Source organism: Peromyscus californicus, unplaced genomic scaffold (assembly GCF_007827085.1).
Source record: "Peromyscus californicus insignis strain IS unplaced genomic scaffold, ASM782708v3 Scaffold_5__1_contigs__length_169319896, whole genome shotgun sequence".
NCBI lineage: Eukaryota > Metazoa > Chordata > Mammalia > Rodentia > Cricetidae > Peromyscus > Peromyscus californicus.
The window spans coordinates 27,780,506-27,806,551 of record NW_026294573.1 but is presented as its reverse complement, the minus strand read 5'-3'; the positions used below and the strand labels follow the sequence as shown (position 1 = coordinate 27,806,551).

Below are 26,046 nucleotides of genomic sequence, written 5' to 3'. Positions count from 1 at the left end.
CATTGATGCAAAAATACTCAACAAAATATTGGCAAACTGAATCTAAGAACATATCAAAAAATTACCCACCATGACCAAGTAGGTTTCATCCCAGGGATGCAAGGATGGTTCAACATACGAAAATCTGTCAATGTAATACACCATATAAACAAACTGAAAGAAAAAATGCATAGGCTTAAAAAAGAAAAGAAAATGGGTATAGACAGTTATAAAAAATAGTTTATGAATAATAAGATAAAGTCCTTAAAGAGAGAATAAAGTAATATAAAAAGGATAAGCCATATAAAGATGGAAAATATACAGAGTGGATCTTATTTGGTGTCTTGTTGACTTTGAATTTTTTGATTGCTGATGAGCTGCTGAGAGACAATGGATTGTAACAGACACTGCTGAATTAAACCGGCCTAGAGAGTTTAGGAATGCCTTAACTTGAAAATGGAAATCAGAAAATGTATTGCTTTGGGAAAGAGGTTGTATTCTTGTTTCCACAGAAAATGAAAGGCTGTGGATTCATTCAAGGTTGATAGAGATCAGGTTTGATCGGGGAAGACCCCTGAAAATCTTGGCTACAGACATAAATAAATAAACCTAAACTAAAAAAAAAAACTATATTATGGGTGTGATGTATATTTTACCTGCTCAGACATAAAACAAAAAATCATCTTTAGCTAGCTTGTGTACAACATGTAGTCCATGCTTGTGTTAATGCAGATATGTATGCTACCTTTGAAAGTTTGTGTGTTTTCAGAGCAAGGGGATCAGACACCAATGAAAATCGATGGCTGAGGTGATCCAGGCTCTCAGAGTGCCTCTGTTGCAGTTTCCTCAGAGTTCCACATCAGAACAGCTTCAAGGCTGCTGGATGAGATGGTCCAGTCACACAGATTATTGTAGCCAGTACAATAAGATAAGCCTTGTGCTTTCCCATTGCACAGAGACTGGACAACAATGGTATGGCTAGTTTTCCCAGGACTTGACAATTATTTCAATTTTCTCAGGTTCCTGAAAGATGTCACCACCCACAGACAGCAGCAAGCAGTACAAAAACCAAGACGCCCACATTCCCAAGAGGTGGGGTGGGAGAATTTAGTTGTTTGATGGGTTATGGATGTTTTTCATCATTTAGTTGGGGTTCGTTACACATTGTTACTGGACATGATCAGGGAGAAAGCTAAACAAAGGAAATTAGATTCAAGAGTCTCTTTCTAAAAGGAAAAAGGGAATACAGTATAGAAATGATAGGATAATAGGGTGGATTGTTGAGTCTACTTCTGAATAACCACTAGTTTCAAATATTTTACAATGATACAAATTTTGTATATTGATACAAATTTAAGGTTATTTTTGCTAAAACATACTGTACATATGTTTCTACTCTACTCTTGTTTAAGGTATTATACCTACGCAGCTCATTTAAGAATGTAATGCAAATTTCTAGTACTTGAAAGTTATTTTACAAAACTATTTGGGATAATAAAAAAATACTGGTTAGTAGTTGTAGTCATGTTATAAGTATGTTTTCAAGGTCAAACAGACATATTTTAGACAGATACTTGGTCTTCAAAAACTTTAATAACCTACAAAATATGGCATTTAAGATGTTTTAATAACCTGAGGCTTTTCATGACAGTGACACATATCTGCTTTGGCAGCACCAACTTACTTCAAAAAAAGATGATGGGCATTGAAGAACCTCCATATGGAGTTTGCTTTCTTTATTGCAAAAGCTAGCCATATGGGCAAGAAACTGCCCTTGCCTCGACTGCTAACAGTATGCTGTCCAAAATGGAAAAGCTGGACACAAAATAACGCAACTGCCAAACTTTGCCAAGACAAGGTAGGCCAGTCCTTCAAAATTCCTGCTTCACAGAAAAGTCTGTCAGATATTTTAGGTCAGTAGGCTGAAGATAGATGCCCTAATGTTACAGAGGAAGTTTGGAGTGATTGTCCAGGCAGCCAAATGTCTCTGGTGTTTCTTAGTTTTGGAACTTGCTTGCTTTACACTTCCTGTAATATTATATCTTGGATGGAGTTGAAGACTAGACAGTTAAAGTTACAGATTTCCTTAATTAGGATAGAAGGTAAATTAGGTACAAAACTTTGGACTCATCAAGATAGGATTAGTAATAGAATATTTTCTCCAAATATACCAAATACAAATGTTCTGGACATTGTAAATGTAATTCTTAACTGATAATTGCTCTTATTATTTATAGTTTTAGTATGTTAGAGTTAAAACCTTTCCTTTTTATTTAGACAAAAAGAGGAAAATATTGCAGAATATTCTTTTACACTGTGTGAAGATGTGTGAGTGTGATTTTTTTAATAAAAAGCTGAACAGTCATTAGCTAGGCAAGAAAAGGTTAGGTGGACTTCTGGGAACAGAGAGGACTTGGAGAGTAAGAAAGGTGGAGTTGCTGGCCAAATGGGGAGGAAACAGGACAGACTATACAGAATAAAGATAACCAATCCTTGCTGGTGGTGGCGCACGCCTTTAATCCCAGCACTCAGGAGGCAGAGGCAGGCTGATCTCTGTGAGTTTGAGGTCAGCCTGGTCTACAGAGCAAGATCCAGGAAATGTGCAAAGCTACACAGAGAAACCCTGTCTCGAAAAACCAAAACCAAAACCAAAAAAAAAAAAGAGGATTACGAGGTCAAGGATAGCCTGAGCTATTACATAGTAAGACAAGGTTCAAAATACCCAAATCCAAACACAGGAAGTTTAATTTCTGCTTGCAGAATAGCATTATTTTTCAGACATTAAAGACAAAGAGTCACTTAGTCTATTTTTGAAACACATGATCATAATCTACTTACTGAAAATGCCATTGCTGATTCAAACCTACCAGAGATAAAAAGCAGTCTACTTTAGGCCAGCTTCTAAGTTCCTTGAGAATTTTAGAACTGACTAAAAGAAGCTAATTAAAACAAGATGCTCTAGTCAAAAACAAAACCCAACAAATTAAAAGCTAAGCAAGTTTCCTTTACCTGGCAATTGCTGTAAATCAGTGACCTCTTTTCTGATATGTTTTACACGTAGGTTATTTAGAATCTACCCAATTAAATCAAGGGGCTCTACCCAGTTAAATCAAATTTCTAACTCAAAGACAATAAAAGTACAACAAGGAAGAGTCCTCTCATTTTGAAAGCTTATAATCTACTTGAAAAATATTCAAACAGAGAAATATTCTACAGAGAAAAATATTCAAACGTTAAAAGCAAATTACAGTGTGCCCTCCAGGTCTAGAATGAACTACTGACCCTCTGTGATAACTGTCTTAGCACTTCAAACAGAAACCTCTTCTACCAGCAACACACCTGGCTCTGACTCTTGCTTCTGTAAAGGCGGGAAGAACCTCAGATATGTCATCTTGGTGCTGTACTTCAGAGTCCTGGTCCGTCTCATCACATGGGCAAAGGAAAGCTTCAAATGCTCAGTAACATTCTTTAGTTGAAAGTATTTGGTATTGAAAAACAGGAGGGTGTTTAACAGGACAATTGGCGAATAAGCGCCCAGCTGTTTGCACTCCCACAGATGCTCTTCTTCAATGCGAGAGAACATGTAACCTAGACAAGATGGGAAGAAGACAATATTGTGTGATCTCTCAAATTCCACAGAATGAATAGAGTAAGAGAATAACTGATCATTGCTCTCTCCCACTTCTTCTTTATACAGGCAAAGAGAAGCAGCACCAGGAAGAAGAGGGCAGAGGACTCCAACCAGACAGACCCAAGCACGGTCCTATAAACAGTGTTTATCTTTCCTGAAAAGGCCACGTATTCTGAACAACTTTTTGTTGCAGAAAGCAAAGAGCCAGAGACAGTTTTATGTATAAACATATTCCAATTTCACGCAATTTGCCGACCACAAAATATTTTCTTTTAAGTTTACAACCATTTGAAAATGCAAAAACAGGGGTTGGGGATTGAGCTCAGTGGTAGAGCACTTGCCTAGCAAGCGCAAGGCCCTGGGTTCGGTCCTTAGCTCTGGAAAAAAAAAATGCAAAAACATTTTTAGCTTAGACTATAGAACCAGAACACAGGCCAGATTTGATGCACGGGAAGTTAACCAGCTCCTGCCCAGACCATCAAACTTACCATTAGCCAGTTCCATGTATTTGGCCCCAGTCACTGGGGAGCAGGTGGGCCCCTCCCTCCCTCTCATCCTTGCATCAGCAGCCATGTTCCTTGGGACTGATGGGAATATATATATGAGAAGCAAGGTCTCAAGGAACTGTACTGTGCCTTGTTCTCCATCCCCCTTAAATTCAGGTCTAACCCAATGCTCTTTCCTCAATCCTCTCTACTGCTGCTTCTGTATTCTGTTTTTGGGAGATCAAACATGAACATGACTTTACTACTTCCAAATCTATGTTGTGAGCCTCCTCTCTATTAAGTTCATCAAACCACCATGTGGCTCAGAATGCTTCAAAGGTGCTCCAGAGCTCAACATAAAGGACACAATAGTTATTACACTAACTTCTCCAGTCACAGCCTGAGAGCCTGAGTGAATCACAGACTTCTCTAATGACACCAGATTAAAGAATTCACGGATAAGAACAAGTACAGATACTTAGCACACACTGACAAAGATCATCTGTACATGGGTAAACCAGTGGCAACTAGCATGCACCTTTACTGACATTACCAGACAAAACACTTCTTGAAACGTAAGTATAACTGAATGTAACTTTTTTCAGTTGTTAGTACCTCTATGTAAACTGTATGTTAGTTTTATACAGTTACTGTTCACAGTTCATTTTACTAAAATGCTTACCAATAACTCCAAGACTTTCTCCTCAAAAGCTCAACTATAGTACGTCGGGACAGACATTATATTGTAATATATGAAAATATTTTAAAAAGCAATTAAAAAAACGTATCATAAAAATAATTAAAAACAATTCCCTTACCATTAGGAAGTATTGTAGGCTCCCATATTTTCAAGAGTTTGGTAAGTTCAATCATAAATCTGGAATAGGGCTCCGTAAAAATGTTATCTATTCTACCATTTTCAAACAGGTACTAAAAGATAAAAGAGTAACACATACTGGTATAAAGAAAGCTAAATTAAGATTAGAAAACATTGTAAGAAATGGTTTCCCTTAATGTCTGCCTTTGTAATCCTGTCCATCCTACACAGCTTCTAAGCACTTTACTGTAGGTTAAACTACCAGGATTCAAGTCCAAAGCTCTTACATGGAAACTGGCCACTGTTCTTGGCACTGACTTTGCAAAGTAAAGTTCTTTATAAAAAGTGTGGGTGGTACAGAATAAACACTACAAACAAGAATCTGGAGCAGCAGGTAAGAGTACCTACTGCTCTTGCAGTGGACCCAGATTCTATTCCCAGAACCCACACAGCAGTTTGCAATCATCTGTAACTCCAGGGCCTGAAGATCTAATGCCTTCTTCTGATCTCTGTGGGCTCATGCACAAACACAGAGCACATACACACACTCAGGTGCACACACACACATATAAAACAAATACACATAAATAGGTACATTTTTCAAATAAGAACCCTTTACTCTGTTGATGAAACTGATCAATGCATACTTCCTAACTCTCCTCTCCTGACATGCACTGTTTGCAAATGTGATCACAGAGCTTCTGTCTGCCATTCTACTTAAATTAACTTTCTCTTGAAACAATACAAACTCAAATTAAAGAGCTTACTGGGGGCAGTGGGCACTGGGTGCTGGGCGCATACTAGAGATTTGGTTCAAGAGGTTAAGAGCACTGGATGGTCTTCCAGAGGACCTGTGTTCAATTTCTAGCACTCATGTGGTGACTCACAACCTGTAACTCCAGTTCCAAAGAATCCGACACCTTCTTTTGTCTTTCCTGGGCACCACATGGTGCATAGATATCTATGTAGGCAAAATACCCATGCACTTTAAAAATAAAAAAAAAAGCTGGCGGAGGGGGGCAAAGGCTAGAGAGATGGCTGTCTGTTCTTGGAGAGGACCTGGTACCCACATGGTGGCTAACAGATCTAACTCCAGTTCCAGGGAATCTGACACTCCTGTCTGCCCCCCCATGGGCACACTACATGCACATGGTACAGTCATACATACAAGCAAAAAACTAACAAACAAACCCCCCTCATATGTATAAAATAAAACTGAATAAATCTTCAACAAAATAAAAACAAACAATACAACACCAAAAACATCCTGGGGACCTTCCAACCACAGCTCTCAACACTTTGACCCACACCTTGAAAGATTTTTTGGAGGGGGGAATGGGACAGATGGACAGTAGTCAGGGTCTCTCTATATGGCCTTGGCTATCCTGTAACTCACTATGCAAACTACAGTGAGAACTTATAGAGCTCTACCTGCCTCCCAGTGCTGAAATTAAAGGTGTGTGCCAGTAAACTCGGCCTGAAAGGGGCAAATATTAACAATATCACAGAATAAGAAATAAAGAAGCTGGGTGGTGGTGGCGCACACCTTTAATCCCGGTACTTAGGAGGCAGAGCCAGACGGATCTCTGTGAGTTTGAGGCCAGCCTGGTCTACAGAACGAAGATCCAGGACAGGCTCCAAAAGCTACACAGAGAAACCCTGTCTTGAAAAACAACAACAACAACAACAAAAAACCGAAAACACACACACACACACACACACACACACACAAAGAAATGTTTGGATAACACAGTTAAAACTGTACCGAGGGTGCTGCCAGGATATGTCATTTAAGACAAAATATAATAAATGATTATAGAACAATACAAGGTACATTTAGTTCAGTTTTTTAATGATTTATTTTATTTTTATTTATGTGTTTGTATACATATGTGCACATGTGATTGCAAGTGTCCACACAAGTCAAAAGTGGGTATTGCTTCCCCTAGAGCTGGAGTCATAGGCTGTTGTGAACTACCTTAAGTAAGTGCTGAGAACTGAAGTCAGGCCCTCTGAAACAGCAGGAAGACTTACTGAGCCATCTCTAGAGCCTGTGCATTCAATATTTTTAAGGTTTTTTTTTTTCATATCTATTACAACTTCTTGTATCTCTGGCTGTGTATAAGCTACAGAAAATTATTTCCATTTATATTTATCTCAGTCAATAACAAGTATCCATCATTTCAATATAAATTTGAATCAGGCCTTTTAAGTTCTTACTTGCCTGATTGGCTTGTTATTAGATATTTTTACTTTTTTTCCCTCACAGTGTTAGGAACTGAACCCAGGCCTTGTACATGCAAGATGCAAGGCAAGCACACTGACCATTGAACTCATCCCTTAGCCTGTTTATCTTCTTTTAACAAAGTCATTTTCTGACATTTAACATATAGAATATTGTAATCAGACTTTTCTTTCCCACCCACCAGTTCCCGAATAACCACTCAGAGGCTTAATATTAATTATAAATGCTCAGCCAGTAGCTCAGGCTTATTACTAACTAGCTTACACTTAAATTAGCCCATAATTCTTATCTATGTTTAGCCACATGGCTTGGTACCATTTCTCAGTACAACATTCTCATCTTGCTTCCTCTGCTTCCTCAGCTGGTGACTCCTGACTCTGCCCTTCCTCTTCCCAGCATTCTTAGTTTGGCTTTCCAGCCTAATTTTCTGACCAGTTACTGGCCTGTCAGTTTTTTTTTTTTTTTTTTGGGGGGGGGAAGTTTTGAAACAGGGTTTCTCTGTATAGTTCTGGTGCCTGTCCTAGATCATGCTCTGTAGACCAGGCTAGCCTCAAACTCACAGGGATCTGACTGGCTCTGCCTCCCGAGTGATGGGATTAAAGGTGTGTGCCACCATCACCCAGCTAAAAATCTTTTATTTTGGGGGGTTGGGGGGGTGGAGGTGGTTTGAGACAGTGTTTCTCTGTGTAGCTCTGGCTGTCCTGGAACTCACTCTGTAGACCAGGCTGGCCTTGAACTTAGAGATCTGCCTGCCTCTGCTTCCTGAGTGCTGAGATTAAAGGAGTGCACCACCACCGCCTAGCGGCCTGTCAACTTTTTATTAACCAATGAGAGTAATGCATATTCACAGTGTAGAAAAAGATTGTGCCACAGAATTTCCCCCTTTTAGTCTAATTAAAAAGGAAGGTTTTTAACCTTAATATAGGAAAACTATATACAACAAAAAGTTATTAAGAAAGAATTACAGTAACACTATCTAATCCATTTGCATTTGGCAAAATTAGAGAAAATACACATTGGGTATCAGATGTAGCCCAAATCCTAATTGGTCTTAATAAAACTGCAGAGTCAGCTGTCAGGGTGAAAGCTGAAAGATCAGAGAAGCAGAGCAATCAGCCACTAGAAAGATTTCTTACTGCTAGGAATCCTCAGACTGAAAATGACCGAGCTCCTGTCTCTACCCCACTTTATCACTTCTTCTCTCTACCCAGCCATATCACTTCCTGTTTTCTCCTTCTAAGTACTGTGATCAAAGGCATGAGATCTCAAGTGCTGGGATTTAAAGGTGCTTCCCAACACTGCCTGGCCTCTAGTGCCTAGCTCCTGACTCTGATCTCTGGGGATGCTTTACTGTTAGAGCACAAACAAAATTATTAACACAGAAGATAGATAAAACTACTTAAATTTAGCTAACAAAGTAAACTACTAGTAAGATGTAACATATTTTAATCTTAAGAAATACATACTTTTAAATACATGAATACATGTAAAATGCATGGTTTTACAAATGTCTTCACTCTGGGTCATAGTGCCTACCACTCCTATGCAGCACTATACTGAAAGCCCTAACCAGAATTATGCCAGAGGAAACTATAAACCATTCACAGAGGAAATGAAGTCAAATGTTATCCTACTTGCAGATGACAGGACACATATACACACTCACGACAAACTAGTTAGAGATAACACTTAAGCACAGCAGGCAGTGGGAAGAAGCACAGCCCCATTTCTCTGAAATAACACCAAACAATCCTAACAGGAAGTTAAAAAACAAACAAAAAACCAGTTCCATTGATAGTAATATCATAAAGGACTAGAGATAGCTCTGCAGGTAAGAGCACCAACTGCTCTTCCAGAGGTCTTGAGTTCAATTACCGGCAACCACATGGTGGCTCATAACCATCTGTAATGAGATCTGGCGCCCTCTTCTGGTGTGTAGGTATACATGTAGATTGAGCACTCACACACACACAAAATAAATAAATAAATCTTACAAAAATAATATCATAAAGAATAAAATACTTGGACTACAGAATAGATGAGCAGTTAAGAGCATATAATGCTCTTGAAAAAGACCGAGTTTGGTTTGGTACCAAGACCCTTTCCTTCCACTGAGAGAAAGAGACAGAGACAGACCAGGGGTGGGACAGAGACAGACCAGGGGTAATTAAAGCTCCAGTAATCTCCAATGCCCTCTTTTGGCCTTCATGGGCATTAAACTCAAAGGCACAAGCCCATCCTTAGATGAATACATATAAACACAACTAAAAACAAAAACAACAACAACAAAAAACCTAAGGAGGACTTAAATCCAACTACAAGCTGCAATGGAATGTGAAAATTATAGAAGACCTAGGTAAGTGGACAGATACAAGACTTGATTTGGCTAGATAACAATATTGTTCAAATAATCTGTGCATGCAACACAACCTTTTATCTAATCAAAATGGCCATATTGGGGGAGGAGCAGAAATGGAAAAGCCAATTCTAAAGTTCATATGGAATTTCAAAATATTTTTTTGGGGTATGGGGGACAGGGTCACTTTACATAGCTCAGGGTGGCTTGTAACGCACAATGTAGACCAGGCTAGCATCAAACTCACAGAAATCCACTTTCTTCTGCCGCCCAAGTGCTGGGATTAGAAGTGTGGGCAAATATATGGCTACAATCCTGAGGAGGCAGAAGAAGGAGATAATGTCATCCTCAACTATATAGTGAGTTACAGGCCAGCCTAAGAGATATGAAACCCTGTCTTAAAACAAGGAAAAGAATAAAAACTGGGAAAATGGACATGGAAGCCACAAAGTAAACTCATTAGAATAATGCAAATTAAAGAATAGTAGTTCAAAAGAAATGAGGATGACTCCTGCTAGCAAGGCCATAAGTCACTATCTAATGAGTATTCTCAGAATCTCTAAATTATAAAGGCTGAAGAGAGGGCTCAGCCGTTAAGCTCTTCCAAGAGGACCCAGGTTCAACTCCCAGCACCCACATGACAGTTCACAACTACCTGTAACTCCAGATTTTCAGGGATAAGATGCCCTCTTCTGGCCTCCATGGGCACCAGGCACACACAAGGTGCAAAATACTCATACACATTAATAAGAAAAATCCTCATAACATACAGGGGGGAAACATGCATGTGTTTGTGTGTTTGTGTTCACACAAACACATGCAGGCCAAGGACAATATTGGGTAAGTGTGGTGATATTTTGTTTGTACTCTAACAAATAAAGTTTGTCTGAAGATCAGAGGACAGAGCCAGCCACTAGATTAAACATAGAGGCCAAGCAGTGGTGGCACATACCTTAATCCTAGACCTCGGGAGGCAGAGATCCATTTGGATCCCTGTAAGTTCAAAGCCACCCTGAACTACATGAGATTAATCCAGTCTAAAACAGAAACAGAGCCAGGCAGTGGTGGCACACACCTTTAAGCCCAGCACTAGGAAGGTTGAGAGAGAAAGTGATATGGCTGGGCGGAGAAAGGAATAAAGGGAGGAGGAAAGAGGAGTTTGGGGCCCCTTTGGTTGAGGACTCGGAGGCAATTCAGTCTGAGAATTCATGGAGACAGGATCTCGCCTCCCTTTCAGTCTGAGGATTTGGTAGTGGTGAGAAGAGTGGCTTGTTTGTTAGAGTACAAATAAACAAAATAACAAAGGCAAATTTGCTAGATTACAAACAAAATATCACCACAGGTAAGTTTCCTCATTTAGTCTATTTGTGAAAACTTTCATGGAAACTGAATATCGCTGATTTTTTTTTTTTTTTAAGGCAGGCTGCCAATAAGCTTCAGGGTCTGCCACCCCAGCGCTGGGGTTACAGGCAGACACCCCCATGCCAGCTTTTTCCCAAGTTTCTGAGACTCCCAACTCAGGTTCTTATGCTCATGCAGCATGCACTTTCAGGACTGAGCCCTCTCTCCAGCCTATTGCTAGTATTCTAGGTTCATTCCAGCATTACCTACAGCAACCAAATTATGAAGTCAACCAGTGTCTGCTAGATTTGAATGTGAAATGTTCCCCTATGCTTGAGTGTTTGAAAACATGGTCAACAGCTAACTGTTTGGGGAGGCTGTGGAACACCTTGGGACGTGGGGCCTACCAGGCTTGGAAAATATTATGCTAACTGAAATGTGCTCAGTACAGAAAGACAAACACAAAATGATCTCATTTTTTTTACACGCTTTACATGTAGTATCTAAAACTTTTAAACTATGGATATGCAGCTACTTAGAAACAAGATGTTCTGGAGTATTACTAACACAGAAGAGGGACTACAGATAATAGTAATATGCTGTACATTTCAAAAGATGGGAAGAAAAAAAAGCCAGAAAGATGGCTCAGGAGTGAAAACACTAGCTGTCAAACTTAGTAGCCTGAGTTTAATCCCCAGGAACCACACAATACACAGAGAGAACAGATTCCCACAAGATGTCCTCTGATCTCTACAAAGTGCACCATGGCATGCCTGCCTCAAAATGAATGAATATTTTTAAAAAGGGGGGAGGAAGGATTTTAATGTTTGTACCACAAGGAAATGATAAATGGTTCAAGAGATAGTTAATTTGATCTACAATAAAAATTTGTATCAAAATATTACATGATGCTCCACTAATATATAATTTTAATGTTTTCATGTATAAAAAAAATAAATTTAGGGGAATGAGATGGCTGTTCATAAAGCACTTTTCTGCACAAGCAGTACCTGAGTTTGGTCTCTACAACCCTAGCTAGCCTCCAACTTCCTGTGATCCTTTCTGCTTTCTTGGGGGGGGGGGGGGGGGAGAGGATGAGAGAGGAGAGAGGGAGAGGGGGAGAGAGGAGAGAAAAAAAGGGGAAGGAAGGAAGGGAGAAAAAAAGAGTTCAGCTCACACTAATCCAGAGGGTATCCTTCACTGAAAGAAATAAGTTGCAAGTTGTATGTTGTATGGACCCCACTCTACTAAATAAAAACTGTAAAACAGGGCTGGGGAGATGGCTTAGTGGATAAGAACACTTGCTGTACAAGCATAGGGACCTGAGTTTGAATCCCCAGCACCCAAATACAAGCTATGCATAGCCAGATGGGCCTGAAACCCCAGCACTGGAGTGTGGAGACAGGCAGACCTCTGAAATTTGACAAGTCAGTCTAACTGAAACAGCATGCTTCAGGTTCAGTGAGATAACCTGCCTCAAGGGAATGAAGCAGAGATACTTGACATCCAGGACATGAATGTGCACCCCGCCCCCCACAAACACACACACATGTACACATACATACTTCTCACCTTTGTCCCTCAGACAGACAAAGGCACAGACACACACAGCAAAGCAAAGCAAAGCAAAAATATTAACAAGGAGCTAGAGATATTAGTTCAGCAATTAAGAACACTTGATATTCTTGCAAGACGTGGATTATGTTCACAACATCTAAATAGCAGCTCACAACTGTCTACAACTCCAGTTCCAGAAAATTTATCTGACCTCTTCCTGTAATCTCTGAACGCACAAGGCATGCACTTGGTGAAAGACATGTGGGTATTAGGAATCAAACGCAGGTCCTTTGAAGAGCAGCCAGTCTTCTTAACTGCTGAGTCATTTCTCCAGACCACAAGTTACTTTGTTTTGTTTTATTTTTTTGAGACAGGGCATTATATGTAGTCCTAGCTGTCCTGGACTCACAGATATCTTCTTGCCTCTGACTCCTGAGTGCTGGAATGATAGGTGTGTGCCACTGAACATGGCACTTACTTTTGTGAGTAAAAACAAAACAAAACAACAAACAAACAAAATCCCACTTTGTTTAAGAACAGTCATACTCATACCACCCAGAGACAATAACCATTGCCCACATTTTTTATTTCATCTTCTTATGAATTCATCACTGTCATTATATAGTAATAAAAACAATTTGTACTTTTGTTTATTGAAAGACTTAATATACTCATGTGTCACTAAGCATTACTATTTTTTTGAGATAGATACATAGAGGTCTCATTATGTAGCCTAGGCTGTCCTTGAACTTGCAGTCATCCTGCCTCATCCTAAGGGTTGGAGAGATGGCTCAGCAGTTAAGAGCACTGGCTCTTCTTCCAGAGGTTCTGAGACAAGTGGATCTTTGTGAGTTCGAGGCCAGCCTGGTTGACAGAGCGAGATCCAGGACAGGCTCCACAAATACACAGAGAAACCCTGTCTCGAAAAACCTTAGTTGCTTCTAGGTAGACTGCTTTTTATGCCCTTTTTGTTCATTTAACTATAAAGTACACGACCCCCCCATGTCTATTATTCTACCAATAGTCCCAGTTTAGTTTACAAAGGCTGTGTGTAAGACTTTTAAACTAAGACAGCTGCTCACTAAGGAAACAGTTTAAGACAATACAAATCACAGTATACATTAATTTTCAACAAGTCCCAAGTTATCTCAGATGATGAAAACCACAATCAAATTTATGTTATTGAAATTGATACCTGCTGAATTCCAAGGCACAAGTATAAGATACTGTCTGGGTCATATTTTTCACCATTTGGTCTCCGCACCTCTTGGATAAACTGGCATAATCCCAAACTCAACTCAGCAAAAGTGCAGGACAGAATATCTTCCTTCAGCTTCATAGAGCGGACTGTGGGAAGGAAGAACACATCTGAAACAGTAACTCGCAGAAATGCAGCAACACCAGTGTTCACTGAATCAACACCGGTACCACTGTGTCCTAAACACTGGACTGGACCACAAAGTCATTGTAAAACAAGCATGACAGCACACACCTGTAGCCCCAGTACTCAAGAAGTTGAGGCAGAAAGACTCTGAGATCCAGGCTAGCCTAGGCCACACAGAAAAACTCTGTCTGAAAAATCAACCAACCAGTCAAATAACAGATCCTGACCTAAAAGTTTTTTTAAAATAAAGAAATAAAGATAGTTTACTGCGTGTGGTGCAATAGGTACTATGACAGAAGTTTTGTTTAATGGGACTCTATGAAAGTAAACAAAAGAAGTGGTGTATGCCTTTAATTCCAGCACTTGGGAGGCAGCAACAGGTAGATCTCTTTTGAATTCGAGGGCAGCCTAGTCTATATGACAAAGAGGACAACCAAGGCTACCTAATAAGAACCTTCTCTGAATGAAAAAATGAATGAGATCTAATAGGGAAGAGTCTGGAGGAAACAATCCTATGGCCAGACCACAAGAAATGAAGATTGAAAAGGCAGACCAGCAAAGAAAGCAAACCTGAGGATGCAAGAGATTTCCCAGAGACCACTGCATAAATATTCGCCCTAGACTAGCTGTAATGCAGCAGGCAGAGTGTCTGCAGTATGCACAAGGCCTGCTTCAACTGCAAGCACCAAATAAACTGACATGGTGGCACATGTCTGTAATCCCAGGTTTAGGAGCACAGGCAGATCAGGAGTTTGAGGACAACCTTGCTACCTATAGAATTTCAAGGCCAGCTTCAGACATATGAAATCTTATCTCAAAACAAAACTTACTAGTTCTATGTGGAAATTGGAGAAAACTGGGTTTCTTTTCTTTCTTTTGAAAGCATTTCTTTGATTTATTTACTATGTATACAGTGTTCTGCCTGCAGGCCAGAAGAGGGCACCAGATCTCATTACAGATGGTTGTGAGCCACCATGTGGATGCTGGGAATTGAACTCAGGACCTCTGGAAGAACAACAGTGCTCTTAACCTCTGAGCCATCTCTCCAGCCCCCAAAAACTGGGTTTCTAAGATCTGATAAATTTGGAAAACACAATACTATATTTACCTCTGAAGAATTCAAAGACCTCCCAGGGCTGACTAGTAAAAGCCCACTGGTATATTAATGGCCTGGGAAGAGCCACAAAAGAAATGCTGCTTACCTTACTTTTTCTCAGAACTTACTATAGGTCATTTCAAATGCCATAAAATACTATGTTAGGATACAGTACTGCTGTTCCTAGGCCACTAAACAAAATGGCTCAGAGAAACTGGGGAACAAGAAGAAAATAAGAACAAATTAAGGTGAACTACAATGAGTTTCGTGTCATACTAAGATTTTGAAGAAAATGAAAAGCTACAATTCCAGCAGGAGAGTTCCCCTGTTTGTCCAGATCCTACTGGAATGTGCTGACCTGTGTTTTGGATTATGAACCTTTTCATCACTGCTCATCTGCATTTCAACAATCTTACATTTTTCCAAAGATACACCTGGGATTCCTCTGCACTGGTTCACCACAAGGCAAAGGGAGAAGAATCCTGGGACCATTCTTGATCTTTTTACTCCTGCATTCATCATACTGTCTGCTAAGTAACAGACATTCTGTAGTATTCTGTGGACAAATGAGAAGTAGAAAAGGCCAGGCAGCGCCTGTGACTACCACACTGAGACTTGGTACTCTAAAACAATACTTCCAGTCTACTTTTGTTCTTTTGTTGTTGTTGTTGTTGTTTTTGGGGGGGGTTGTTTTTTAAGACAGGGTTTCTCTGTCTAGTCCTGGCTGTCCTAAAACTCGTTCTGTAGGCCTGGAACTCAGAGATCTGTCTGCCTCTGTCCCATAAGTGCTGGGATTAAAGGCATGAGCCACCACTGCTCAGCTACCAGTCTACTTTGACTCCTACCATTCTCCACCCACATTTTTTTTAAGTTGGGGTTTTACTAAGTTGCCAAGGCTGGTATTGAAGTTGTAAGCTCAATTAATCCTCCTGCCTTTGCCTCCAAATAGCTGAAGACACAGGAACTGTATCTGGCACTGCATCTGGCTCTCTTTGTTCCTTCAATAAAGACTGCTATACAACAGGGGAATGGTTGCAGGCACAACCTGCAAACAGGAGGGTAGTCATAGACTCTTAGGAGCAGCAAGGTAGCACTTATATCTGTAGGGAGTGTGAGTCATCACAACACAGAGTAGCAACATCTGTTCTGATGAGAATTCGTGTACTCCAAGACCAGCAAACAGATTACTAGCAACAAAAGACAAAACCTGATATAGTTACTCACTTGCAAAAGAGAAGGTACAGCAGGAAAATCTCAAACCAAAACCCAAACCAATAAATAAATTAGCAATAAATGAAAGCTTATGCAAATACGATTCAAGGGGGCCAAGCTCTATCCCAAGCAGGCAACAGGACCTGGCAATGTTGGTCATGTGGTTCTGTCTTTAGAGGCATGTAGCAGTGGAGTCCCTTCCTGCAGAACTAGAAAGACCATTTTGTGAAACTGTGAAAGCAAAGGTTGGATTGCACTGGACAACCCCAGATATTCGAGATGCCAGAGCCATGAGATAGCTACCAAGGATAGCTGTAGACAGGGAATGAAACCAGCTCAGAACTATCTAAAAAAACCTCTGACATCAGACACAGAACTAGAGGATTAAGAGTCTGCCCTGATGAGTTTTGGTCTTGCTTTGGTTCAGAACTTCCTCACTATGCCTCCTTTCCTCCTTTTGGGAAGATTAATGAATACTCTGTGTCAATGCACATTAGAAGTACATAATCTGCTTTTTGATTCTACAGGTTACGGGTAAGAGATTGCCTTGAGTCTCAGAAGACTTTGGACTTTGAAACAGTGTTGAGACTGTTATAGATGATGAGGACTTTTCAAGTTGGACTGAATGCACTTTGCATTATGATATGGATACAAGCCTATGGGGGCCAGGGAGTGGAATGTGGTACTTTGAATGAGAATGGCCCCACAGGCTTATATATTTGCCTGGTTCCCATTTGGTGGTACTATTTGGGAAGCATTAGGAGGTGAGGTTGAACAAGGTGTGTCACTGGGGGCAGGTTTTCAAAATACTCATGCCATTTTCAGTTAGCTCTCTCTGTGGTTGTGTCTCATAATGTAAACTCTCTGCTACTGCTCATGCCAGCCTGCTGCCATATTGCCTACTGTGATGGTCACGGACTCTAATCCTCTGAAATGGTAAGCCCCCAAATTAAACACTCTTTTATTAAAAGAAAAAGTTACAACAAACATACTCACTTCATCCATAATGATTCTATAAATATAAAACACAAAGTAACAAAAAGCAAAATACAAAACAAATTAATCTATACTAGCAGATCACAACAGGGAAACCTTATGAAAGTCTAAAACTACACTGCTGCGTTTGAATTCTTTGACTCCAAAATGATGAGAGTGAAATGAAACAAACATTAAAAGGCATCTGGACCTTGGGGTTGGGGAGATGCATGGCAGACACAAGCACTTGTTGCTCTGGCTTGGTTCCCAGCACCGATGTGGTGACACACATAGTCCCAGGGAACTAACGCCTTCTGACCTCCTCAGCTACCAATCACACATGTGGTGCATGTACATAAATACAGGAAAAACACTCATATACTCAAAATAAATCTTAAAAATTTTCTAAAACCATAAGGATCTTGATGGCAGGGAATATTCCTAAAGAAGCAGCAAGTCTTTTCTTGGTATTTTTTCACCGAAAATATCACAAAATTCTTAAGTGTTTCATATGGATTACCATACAGAATGAGGACTCAAGCAAATTATCTGGAATCATCTGTAAGCTTTAAAATAAAATTCCTGGAGTTGGAGAGATGGCTCAGTGGCTAAGAGCACTGGATGCTCTTCCTGAGGACCTGGGTTCAACTCCCAGCATCCACATGGCATCTCACAACTGTCTGCAACTCCAGTTTCAGGTGACCTAAAACCCATGGCAAAACACTAATGCACATAGAATGGCCTCGAACTCAGAGGTCCACCTGGCTCTGCTTCCCAAGTGCTGGGATGAAAGGCATGTGCCACCACTGCACGGTCGGAATGAAATATTAAAAAAGATAATCAAGCTGGGCGGTGGTGGTGCACGCCTTTAATCCCAGCACTTGGGAGGCAGAGCCAGGCAGATCTCTGTGAGTTCGAGGCCAGCCTGGGCTACCAAGTGAGTTCTAGGAAAGGTGCAAAGCTACACAGAGAAACCCTGTCTCGAAAAACAAAAACAAAAAAAAAAAAAAAAAAAAAAGAAGAAGAAAATCAAACTAAAATAAAATTCCTTACATGTGCTTTATAAACTCAGTATCAGAAGCTACAACTCTGCCTACATAGTAACATCTTTAGAACTTGAGATATGAAATTAATCACTCTTTCTTAAAATTTAAAACCTTACATTTTGGGGGGCTGGAGAGATGGCTCAGAGGTTAAGAGCACCAACTGCTCTTCCAGAGGTCCTGAGTTCAATTCCCAGCACCCACATGGTGGCTCACAACCATCTGTAATGAGATCTGGCGCCCTCTTCTGTGTACATAATAAATAAATCTTTAAAAAAAAAAACCTTACATTTTAAAACTTAATTCAGCAAAACCTTCCTCTTTATTGGGGCCTTGACCTCACCATGCACCTGAAAATGACCCTGAACTCTTTTGATCCTCCTTCCTTTGCAGTGCTGGGACTAACACATCTGGTCAGTTTACAAACTTAAATCAACAATTTTATTAGGAGCTGGAGAGAAGGCTTGGGGATAAGACCACTGGCTGGCTGTTCTTCCAGAGGACCCAGGTTCGATTCTCAGCACCCACATGATTCCTAACTGCCTGTAACTCTAGTTCTAGGAGATCTAGTACACTCTTCTGGCCTCTGGATGCACCAGACATGCATGTGTTCCACAGATACATATACAGGCAAAACATTCATGCACATAAAATATTCTCTAAACTCCAATATTATAAGTAATTTATAGAAAAGAGACAGAAGCAAGTTTTACCTTTACAACCTTGGTCTGAGGATTCTTGAGAGAGTGACTGGTCTTGAATACTTCCTAAGGAGTCAGAACCTGGACTAGGAGAGGCATGTTCACCTCCTGATGGGACAAATGAGACAGGTAAGTAAAGTGGGACTGAGTAAAACCAAGCTCTACATAGTAACAGCTTTGGGTTAATCTTCTTTGAATACATTTATGACTTCGTTTCTATTTCCCGTATTTGCACCGACACAGTGTATAATTAGTACTTACCTCCGCACTTCAGATCTCCCTGTTCTTCCTTGGCATTTTTCCACTGAACCCAGTTCTTCCAGGCATTCACTCCATACATATACTTCAGTGTCATTCCAGACACTGAACACCCTTGCAAGGCTCCTTGAATAAGACTCCTGGGCTCCACAGGTACTACAGACTTCTTCCGCCCCTGTGAGAATTCCAAAAATTCACAAACTATAAAACTTAGCCTTGGAATTTTAAGATTTGAGTTCTCAGAGTTGCGAAGAGAATAATCCTTCTGAATAAAGAATTTATTTTTATACCTTAAAGATTCAGAATTCAGAGCTGAAAGGGTTGTAAAAGAATCTTATCCTTTCAGGCATGGTGACACACACCTACCTGTTATAGCACTTGGGAAGTGGAGGCAAGAGGATTAGGAGAAATACAAGGTCATTCTCAGCTCCATGGAAAGCTCAAGGCCAGCCTGGACTACATGAAACCCTGTCTCAAAACACCAAGAAATCATCTAATCCAATTCATATGATAAAGAATCACCACAGTAATTATCAACGTTTAGGTAACTGAAATATAGCCATTACCATGTGATGTAGTACAAGCTTACTTGAATGGGTCATATTCCAAGCTATAAAATAGGTCTCAGTAAATTCTTTACACAAGAATTAGACTTAAAGTCAATAATGGAAAAATGTCAAGAAAAATCTCGTCATAAATTAATAGTATACTTATAAATATTGCATAGGTCAAGAAAGAAATTATAGCTATAATAAGAAAATTCTGTAATCTTAAATAAAAAGCATAAAACTTAAAAAAGAATTCTGTGACGGAGCAAATGCAGTGCTTAGAGTGGGATATCCAAAATATCTACAAGCTCCTACAAAACTGCAAGAGCTCTGGCATTAACTCAGGTAGAACAAGTGCATTCATGAAGCTTGGGATGCTAGTCCCATTAATATTGAAAAGAAAAGAAAGAAAACTGGAATAAGGAGACTCCTAAGATCTACAACCTAAACTTACTGTCTTAAAAAACTAAAAAAAGAACACCAGATTAAAACCCAAAGATAAAGAAGGCTAACCATGGTGGCACGCACCAGTAATCTCAGCACTTGGGAGGCAGAGGCAGGAGGATCATTGCAATTTTGAGGCTAGCATGATCTACTTAGCAAACTGAAGCCAGCCATGGCCACACAGTATGACTGTCTCAAAAAGACCAAAGCAAAGAGAAAAGGGGCTGATATAGCCCCACAGATCCCTATTAACAATGTTAATATGCCATGAACAGTCTATGAGGGAAAAGAGGCGACTCCTGTAAGCAACCCTAATGAAACTTATGAGGGAAAGTTTAAAACAAACAAACAAACAAACAAAAAAAAAAAAAAAAAAAAACCCAGACATCATGGAAGTAAAAGGGAAGTTAGGTAGAAATAGGAAGAGAATGACTGGGACAGGGACCAAAGAGGGGAACAGGCGTGTGTGTGTGTGTGTGTGTGTGTGTGTTGTGTGTTGTGTGTATGCGTGTATGCGTGTGGGAGTATGTGTGCGCGTGTCATCTAAATACACCATGTGCTTGTATGAAAATATCATGAAACCCATTGTTATGTATAATTAATGTGTTAATGAAAACATTAAACAAGGAAGGAAATATAAAAATAATGGGGGAAAACATTTTTTTAAAACTGGGAAAATAGAAATTGGTCCTTTAAAAAAACTTTTTTTAACACTGGTAATTCTCCAGCTAGAATAATTTAGGATAAAAAAATCAAAATATAAAATGCCAAGAACACTAAAATATAGAGACAAAATGATAAGGGACAGTATTTATAACATTATTGCTAACTTTAATTTGTGAACTCATGCTGAAAATTTAAACAGAATACTGGCACTGGATTGATGGCTCAGCAATTAAGAGCACTGGCTGCTCATCCTGAAGACATGGCTGCAACTCCCAGTATCCACATGGCAACTCACAACCATATGTGACTCGTTTCATAGGATCCAATGCCCTTTTCTGGACTTTTTGGGTACCAAGCACAAATGTGGTACACAGACAAATATATAGGCAAACACATAATTAACATAAAATTTTTTAAATTTACAAAGAATGCTGTTATAACAATAAATTTGGTAACATAAATAAAAAAAATTCTTAACTCAATATGGTGATGTATAGACACAGTCCCAGACTGAGTTAGAAGAATTTCAAATTGAAGGTCTGCATAGTTTATGCAGTGAATTCAATGGTAGCATGGCCATCTGGATCTCTGTGAGTTCTAAGCCACCCTGGACTACATGAGATTGACTCAGTCTAGGAGAGAAACAGAGTCAGGCACTGCTGGCACACACCCTTAACCGCAGTATTGGGAGTCACTCGCCTTTAATCCCAGCACTTGAGATCTCGTGCCTTTGCTTGGGAAGCACACATGCCTTTAAACCCAGGAAGTAATGGCTGGGCCAAGAAACTTTCAAGGAACAATAAATACAATTTTGCAAGAACAAAGCAAAGTTTTCTCTACCACTACCCAGTACTGCAGGAAAATCTGTGAGTTCAACACAGAAGAAAAAACAAAACAAAGGTATTCAGATTAGGAAGAAAAATCTAAACTACCTTGATTCACAGATAATCTAATTGTACAAGTGGAAAATTCTAAGAAATTTAGTGGTATAAAGCTTTAGGAAAGTAAGGTGAATATACAAAAATCATCCATATTTCTGTAAGTCAAAAGTAAAATTTTAAAATAGTATGATTTAAAGTATATAGTATGGTAGCAGACCAGGTAGGGCCAGTACTTAGAAGGCTGAATTAGGAGGATTACCGCAAGTTTGAGGCCAGCTGGGCTACTACTGAGTGAGACCCTGTCTTAATAAATAGCCTGGGTGCCAGGTGGTGGTGGCTCCTACCTTTAATCCCAGCACTCGGGAGGCAGAGCCAGGCAGATCTCTGTGAGTCTGAGGCCAGCCTGGGCTACAGGGTGAGATCCAGGAAAGCTCCAAAACAACACAGAGAAACCCTGTCTTGAAAAACTACTAGACGGACGGACGGACGGATGGATGGATGGATGGATGGATGGATGGATGGATGGCCTGGGCTACAGAGTACAACTCTACCCCAACAATTAATTAATATAATTAATATGCATAATTTAATTGTAATAAAAACCTGGGGAAATGCCAGGTGGTGGTGGTGCATACCTTTAGTCCCAGCACACAGGAGGCAGAAGCAGGTAGATCTCTGAATTCAAGGAAAGCCTGGTCTCCAGAGAGAGATCCAGGACAGTCAGGGCTACACAGAGAAACCAAACTAAACAAACAAATACCTGGGGCGAGTGTGGTCCTGTGTGCCTGCAACCCTATTTGGGCGGTAGGAGACACAACAATGGGACAGGACATGTGGGGACAGAAAAGGTAGATCCATGGAGCTCAGTGAGAGAGCCTGTCTCAAAGGTAAGGTAGAGATTGATAGCAAAAAAAAAAAAAAAAAAATCACTGGACTGACTTCTGACCTCTAAATGCATGCATATGTGTGCGCGCACACGTATACTCAGATACACACTACACAGTGGTACACGAAATAAGTAATAAATAAATTGGGGAGATAACATCTTTATGAACTAAATGGCACAACTGCTAGAGATGCCAATTCTATGATCCATATGGATCCAGGACAACTCCAATGAAAATTCCAGCTGGCTTTAAAAAAATGAAGAAATTAAATTTATAAATATCAAAATTACAATTTAGAAAAACAAGACTAGGGTCTAGAGAGATGGCTCAGTGGTTAAGAGCACTGACTGCTCTTCCAGAGGACCCAGGTTTGATTCCCAGCACCCACAAGGCAGTTCACAACTGTCTGGGATTCCAGTTCCAGGGGATCTGACACCCTCACACGGATATACATGAAGACAAACAAAAACAAAAACACTAATGCTTATAAAAAAGAAAAAAGAAAAAAAAAAAAGACTACACCTTTGACTTCAAGACTCACTGTAAAGCAATGATTTAAAAAGATGGTATTGGAGGCTGGAGAGATGGCTCAGTGGTTAAAAGCAAATACTACTCTTGCAAGGAACCCAAGTTTAGGTCCCAGCACCTGTTATCAGGCTGCTCACAATCATCTGCAACTCCAGCTCCAGCGGGATTTGGTATCTCTAGCCTCCTTGGAAAACTGCACTCAACTGCATATACATAGACAAACGCAGTTCTTAAAAAATAATAAAAATCTTCTTTTAAAAAAAGGAACTTGGTAATGGCATAAAAATATTTTTTAAAAAAATCAATACAACTGAATGGATACTTCAGAAATATGACTTCTACATATATGGTTAGCATTCTTTTATGTAAAAGTGCAAGTGTAACTTGAAGGGGAAAAGCTGATCTCACATAAGTGTGATGCTGCAGCAAATGAACAGACATGTACAAGGAATCCGGCCTTGACCTTCACTTGAAATCAGGTAAAAAAATTAAGTAAAAATGGTCCAGAAAAATCAAAGTCAAAATTATAAAACTTCTAAAAGAAAACAGAGCTGGGCAGTGGTGATGCATGCCTTTAATCCAAGCACTAGGGAAGCAGAGGCAGGCAGATCTCTGTGAGTTCCAGGCCAGCCTGGTCTACAGAGTGAGTTCCAGGGCAGGCTTCAAAGCTTTTTCTTGAAGAAAAAATTATTTTAGATACCACTTGTGAGAGACAATGACTTTTAGATAGAATATTTTAAAGCATAAATTATCAAAGAATAAAAACTAGTAAAGCACAATAAATAGATTAGAATTTTATTTATTATTAAGTAAACAAAGAAGCTAGGCGTAGTGGTGCACACCTTTAATCCTACCACTACTACTAAGGAGGCAGAGGCAGTTGAATCTCTGACTTCAAGGCCAGCCTGGTTTACAGAGCTAATTCCAGGACAGCCAGGGCTACACAGAGAAACCCTGTCTTGAAAACAACAAAAAGCAAAAAACAAAAGACAACAACAACAAAAAAAGGAAAAAAAATAAGAAAAGACACTGTAGTAGGCAGTGTGTTTTGTCAACTTGACACAAACTAGTGTCACCTGGAAGAGGGAACCTCATTTGAGAAAATGCTTCCATCAAATTAGCTTGTAGACAAGTCTGTGGGGCATTTTTTTGATTAGTGATTGACGTGGGAAGAACCAGCCCACTGGGGAGGTACCACCCCTGAGCAGGTAGTACTGAGTTTAGAAAAGCAAAGTGAGCAAGGCATGAAAAGCAGCATTCACCTGCAGCCTCTGCATCAGTTCTTACATCTAGGTTCCTGCCTTGAGTTCCTGCCCTGACTTACTTCCATGATGGACCGTGACAAATAAGTATAAGGCAAATGAACCATTTCCTCCAAAGGTGCTCTTGGTCAGAATGTTTTATATCACAGCAAGAGAAAGCAAAATAAGAAAAACAAGTAGAGGCAGAGGGTGAAGAGTTAAGGTTGTCCTCTGCTACAATGAAGGTTTAGGCTAACATGGGTTACATGAGACCATATCTCAAAAACAACAGGAATGCAGCTTAAGGATAGAGCACTTGTTTACTATGCCTATGGCCTTGGGTTCAACTCCAAACACTGCAAATAAAATCAGTGAAGGAATGAATGAATGAGCCATATGAAAAAAATTCCTGATTGAGTAAAGGAATTATAACCATATAAAAAATACAGGAGTAGTAATGCACAGGAGTAGAAAGGCAGAAGCAGAAATGCTGAGGTACAGGCCAACCATCCAACAAAAACTACACAATAAAATAATACCTCATTCTTAAAAACACACAAACAAAACCAACAAATACAAAATAAAAAGACTACAACTCACTGACAACCATCACTCACCACACATCCCAAAAAAGAGTCTTAGGTATACACACCCAAAAATATTTTGCCAAAGACGGTTCACAAATGGTAAAAATGCCCATGAAAACATGTTCACTAAGCCTTTGTAACCAGGAGCAAAAACAAACAATCCACAATCTATTTAAAAAGGCTAAAATCCAAATCAGACAAATATCAAGTGTTTGCAAAATCATGGTATTTGTGGACTATCCTACACTGCCTGTGGGAATGTAAAACAAAACACCCAGTTCAGTACCTTTTATACAGTTAAAAATATATTTAGCACAAACCTAGTATTCTTATTTCTAAATACTATTCCTCAAGAAAAATGAAACCATATGTTTATGTGAAGATTTACACTAGAATGATCCTAACAACTCTCTAGATAGCCCAAAATTTGCATCACTTGTTAGGCAGCTGCACAAATTTTGGTCTCTTTATACAATGTATGCTACTTAGAAACAAAAGGAATGGAACCACTGAGACACAAAGCAGCATGGATGAACCTCAAAGGCCCTCTGCTGTCAGAAAAGGTAGACTAGAAGAAAGTACCATATGATACTACTTATCTGCAATTTCAGTAACAGCAAAACAATACCATTTTGTATCAATCTACATAACAGATTAGTGGCTATCAACATCTGGATAAGACTGATTACAAAACACTAAGAAATACTTCATATAATTTAATTGTTCATGAATGGCAATGGTTACACACTGTGTTTATTTGTTAAAGTCCACCAAACTATATTTAGAATTTATAAAGTTTTAAATACAACTGAAACGTGGTTTTAAAGAATAAGGATACATGTAAGAGGCACAAATGATGGAGACTCCAAGGAAACACTGTCCTTCAGACACAACAGGACTGATGCACAGATGAGCTCACAGAGACTACAGCAACAAACATAAGACCAGTACAGTTTCAAGCTAGATGGGATCCCCTCCCTAAGAGGAGGAAGTAGACATGGGGTCCCACTAACCAAGATGCTATTCTACAATTGAAACCCAATGAAGTCTACCTGGATATATCATCAACCACACCTCATGGCATGCTCCATGCCTAGGGGTAGTTGGCCAACACAAAACAAAATGAAGAGTATTTTTGTAGACTTTATTTCGTTTTGCTTTGTTTGGAATTTTGTGTTTTGATT

At 39.7% G+C, this 26,046-nt stretch overlaps 1 protein-coding gene across 4 annotated transcripts in view; it reads right to left on the bottom strand.

The window, feature by feature from the left end:
* Zmym4 (zinc finger MYM-type containing 4) overlaps positions 1–26,046 on the bottom strand; it is a 128,886-nt gene that overhangs the window by 7,498 nt on the left and 95,342 nt on the right. For all 4 annotated transcript variants that reach the window (XM_052715876.1, XM_052715877.1, XM_052715875.1 and 1 more), the window contains 5 exons: positions 19,084–19,255; positions 18,835–18,930; positions 13,607–13,758; positions 4,914–5,025; positions 3,319–3,567 (listed from right to left, as the gene is read on the bottom strand). In XM_052715876.1, the coding sequence (XP_052571836.1) occupies positions 3,319–3,567; positions 4,914–5,025; positions 13,607–13,758; positions 18,835–18,930; positions 19,084–19,255 (781 nt within the window). The remainder of the gene's footprint in view (positions 1–3,318; positions 3,568–4,913; positions 5,026–13,606; positions 13,759–18,834; positions 18,931–19,083; positions 19,256–26,046) is intronic.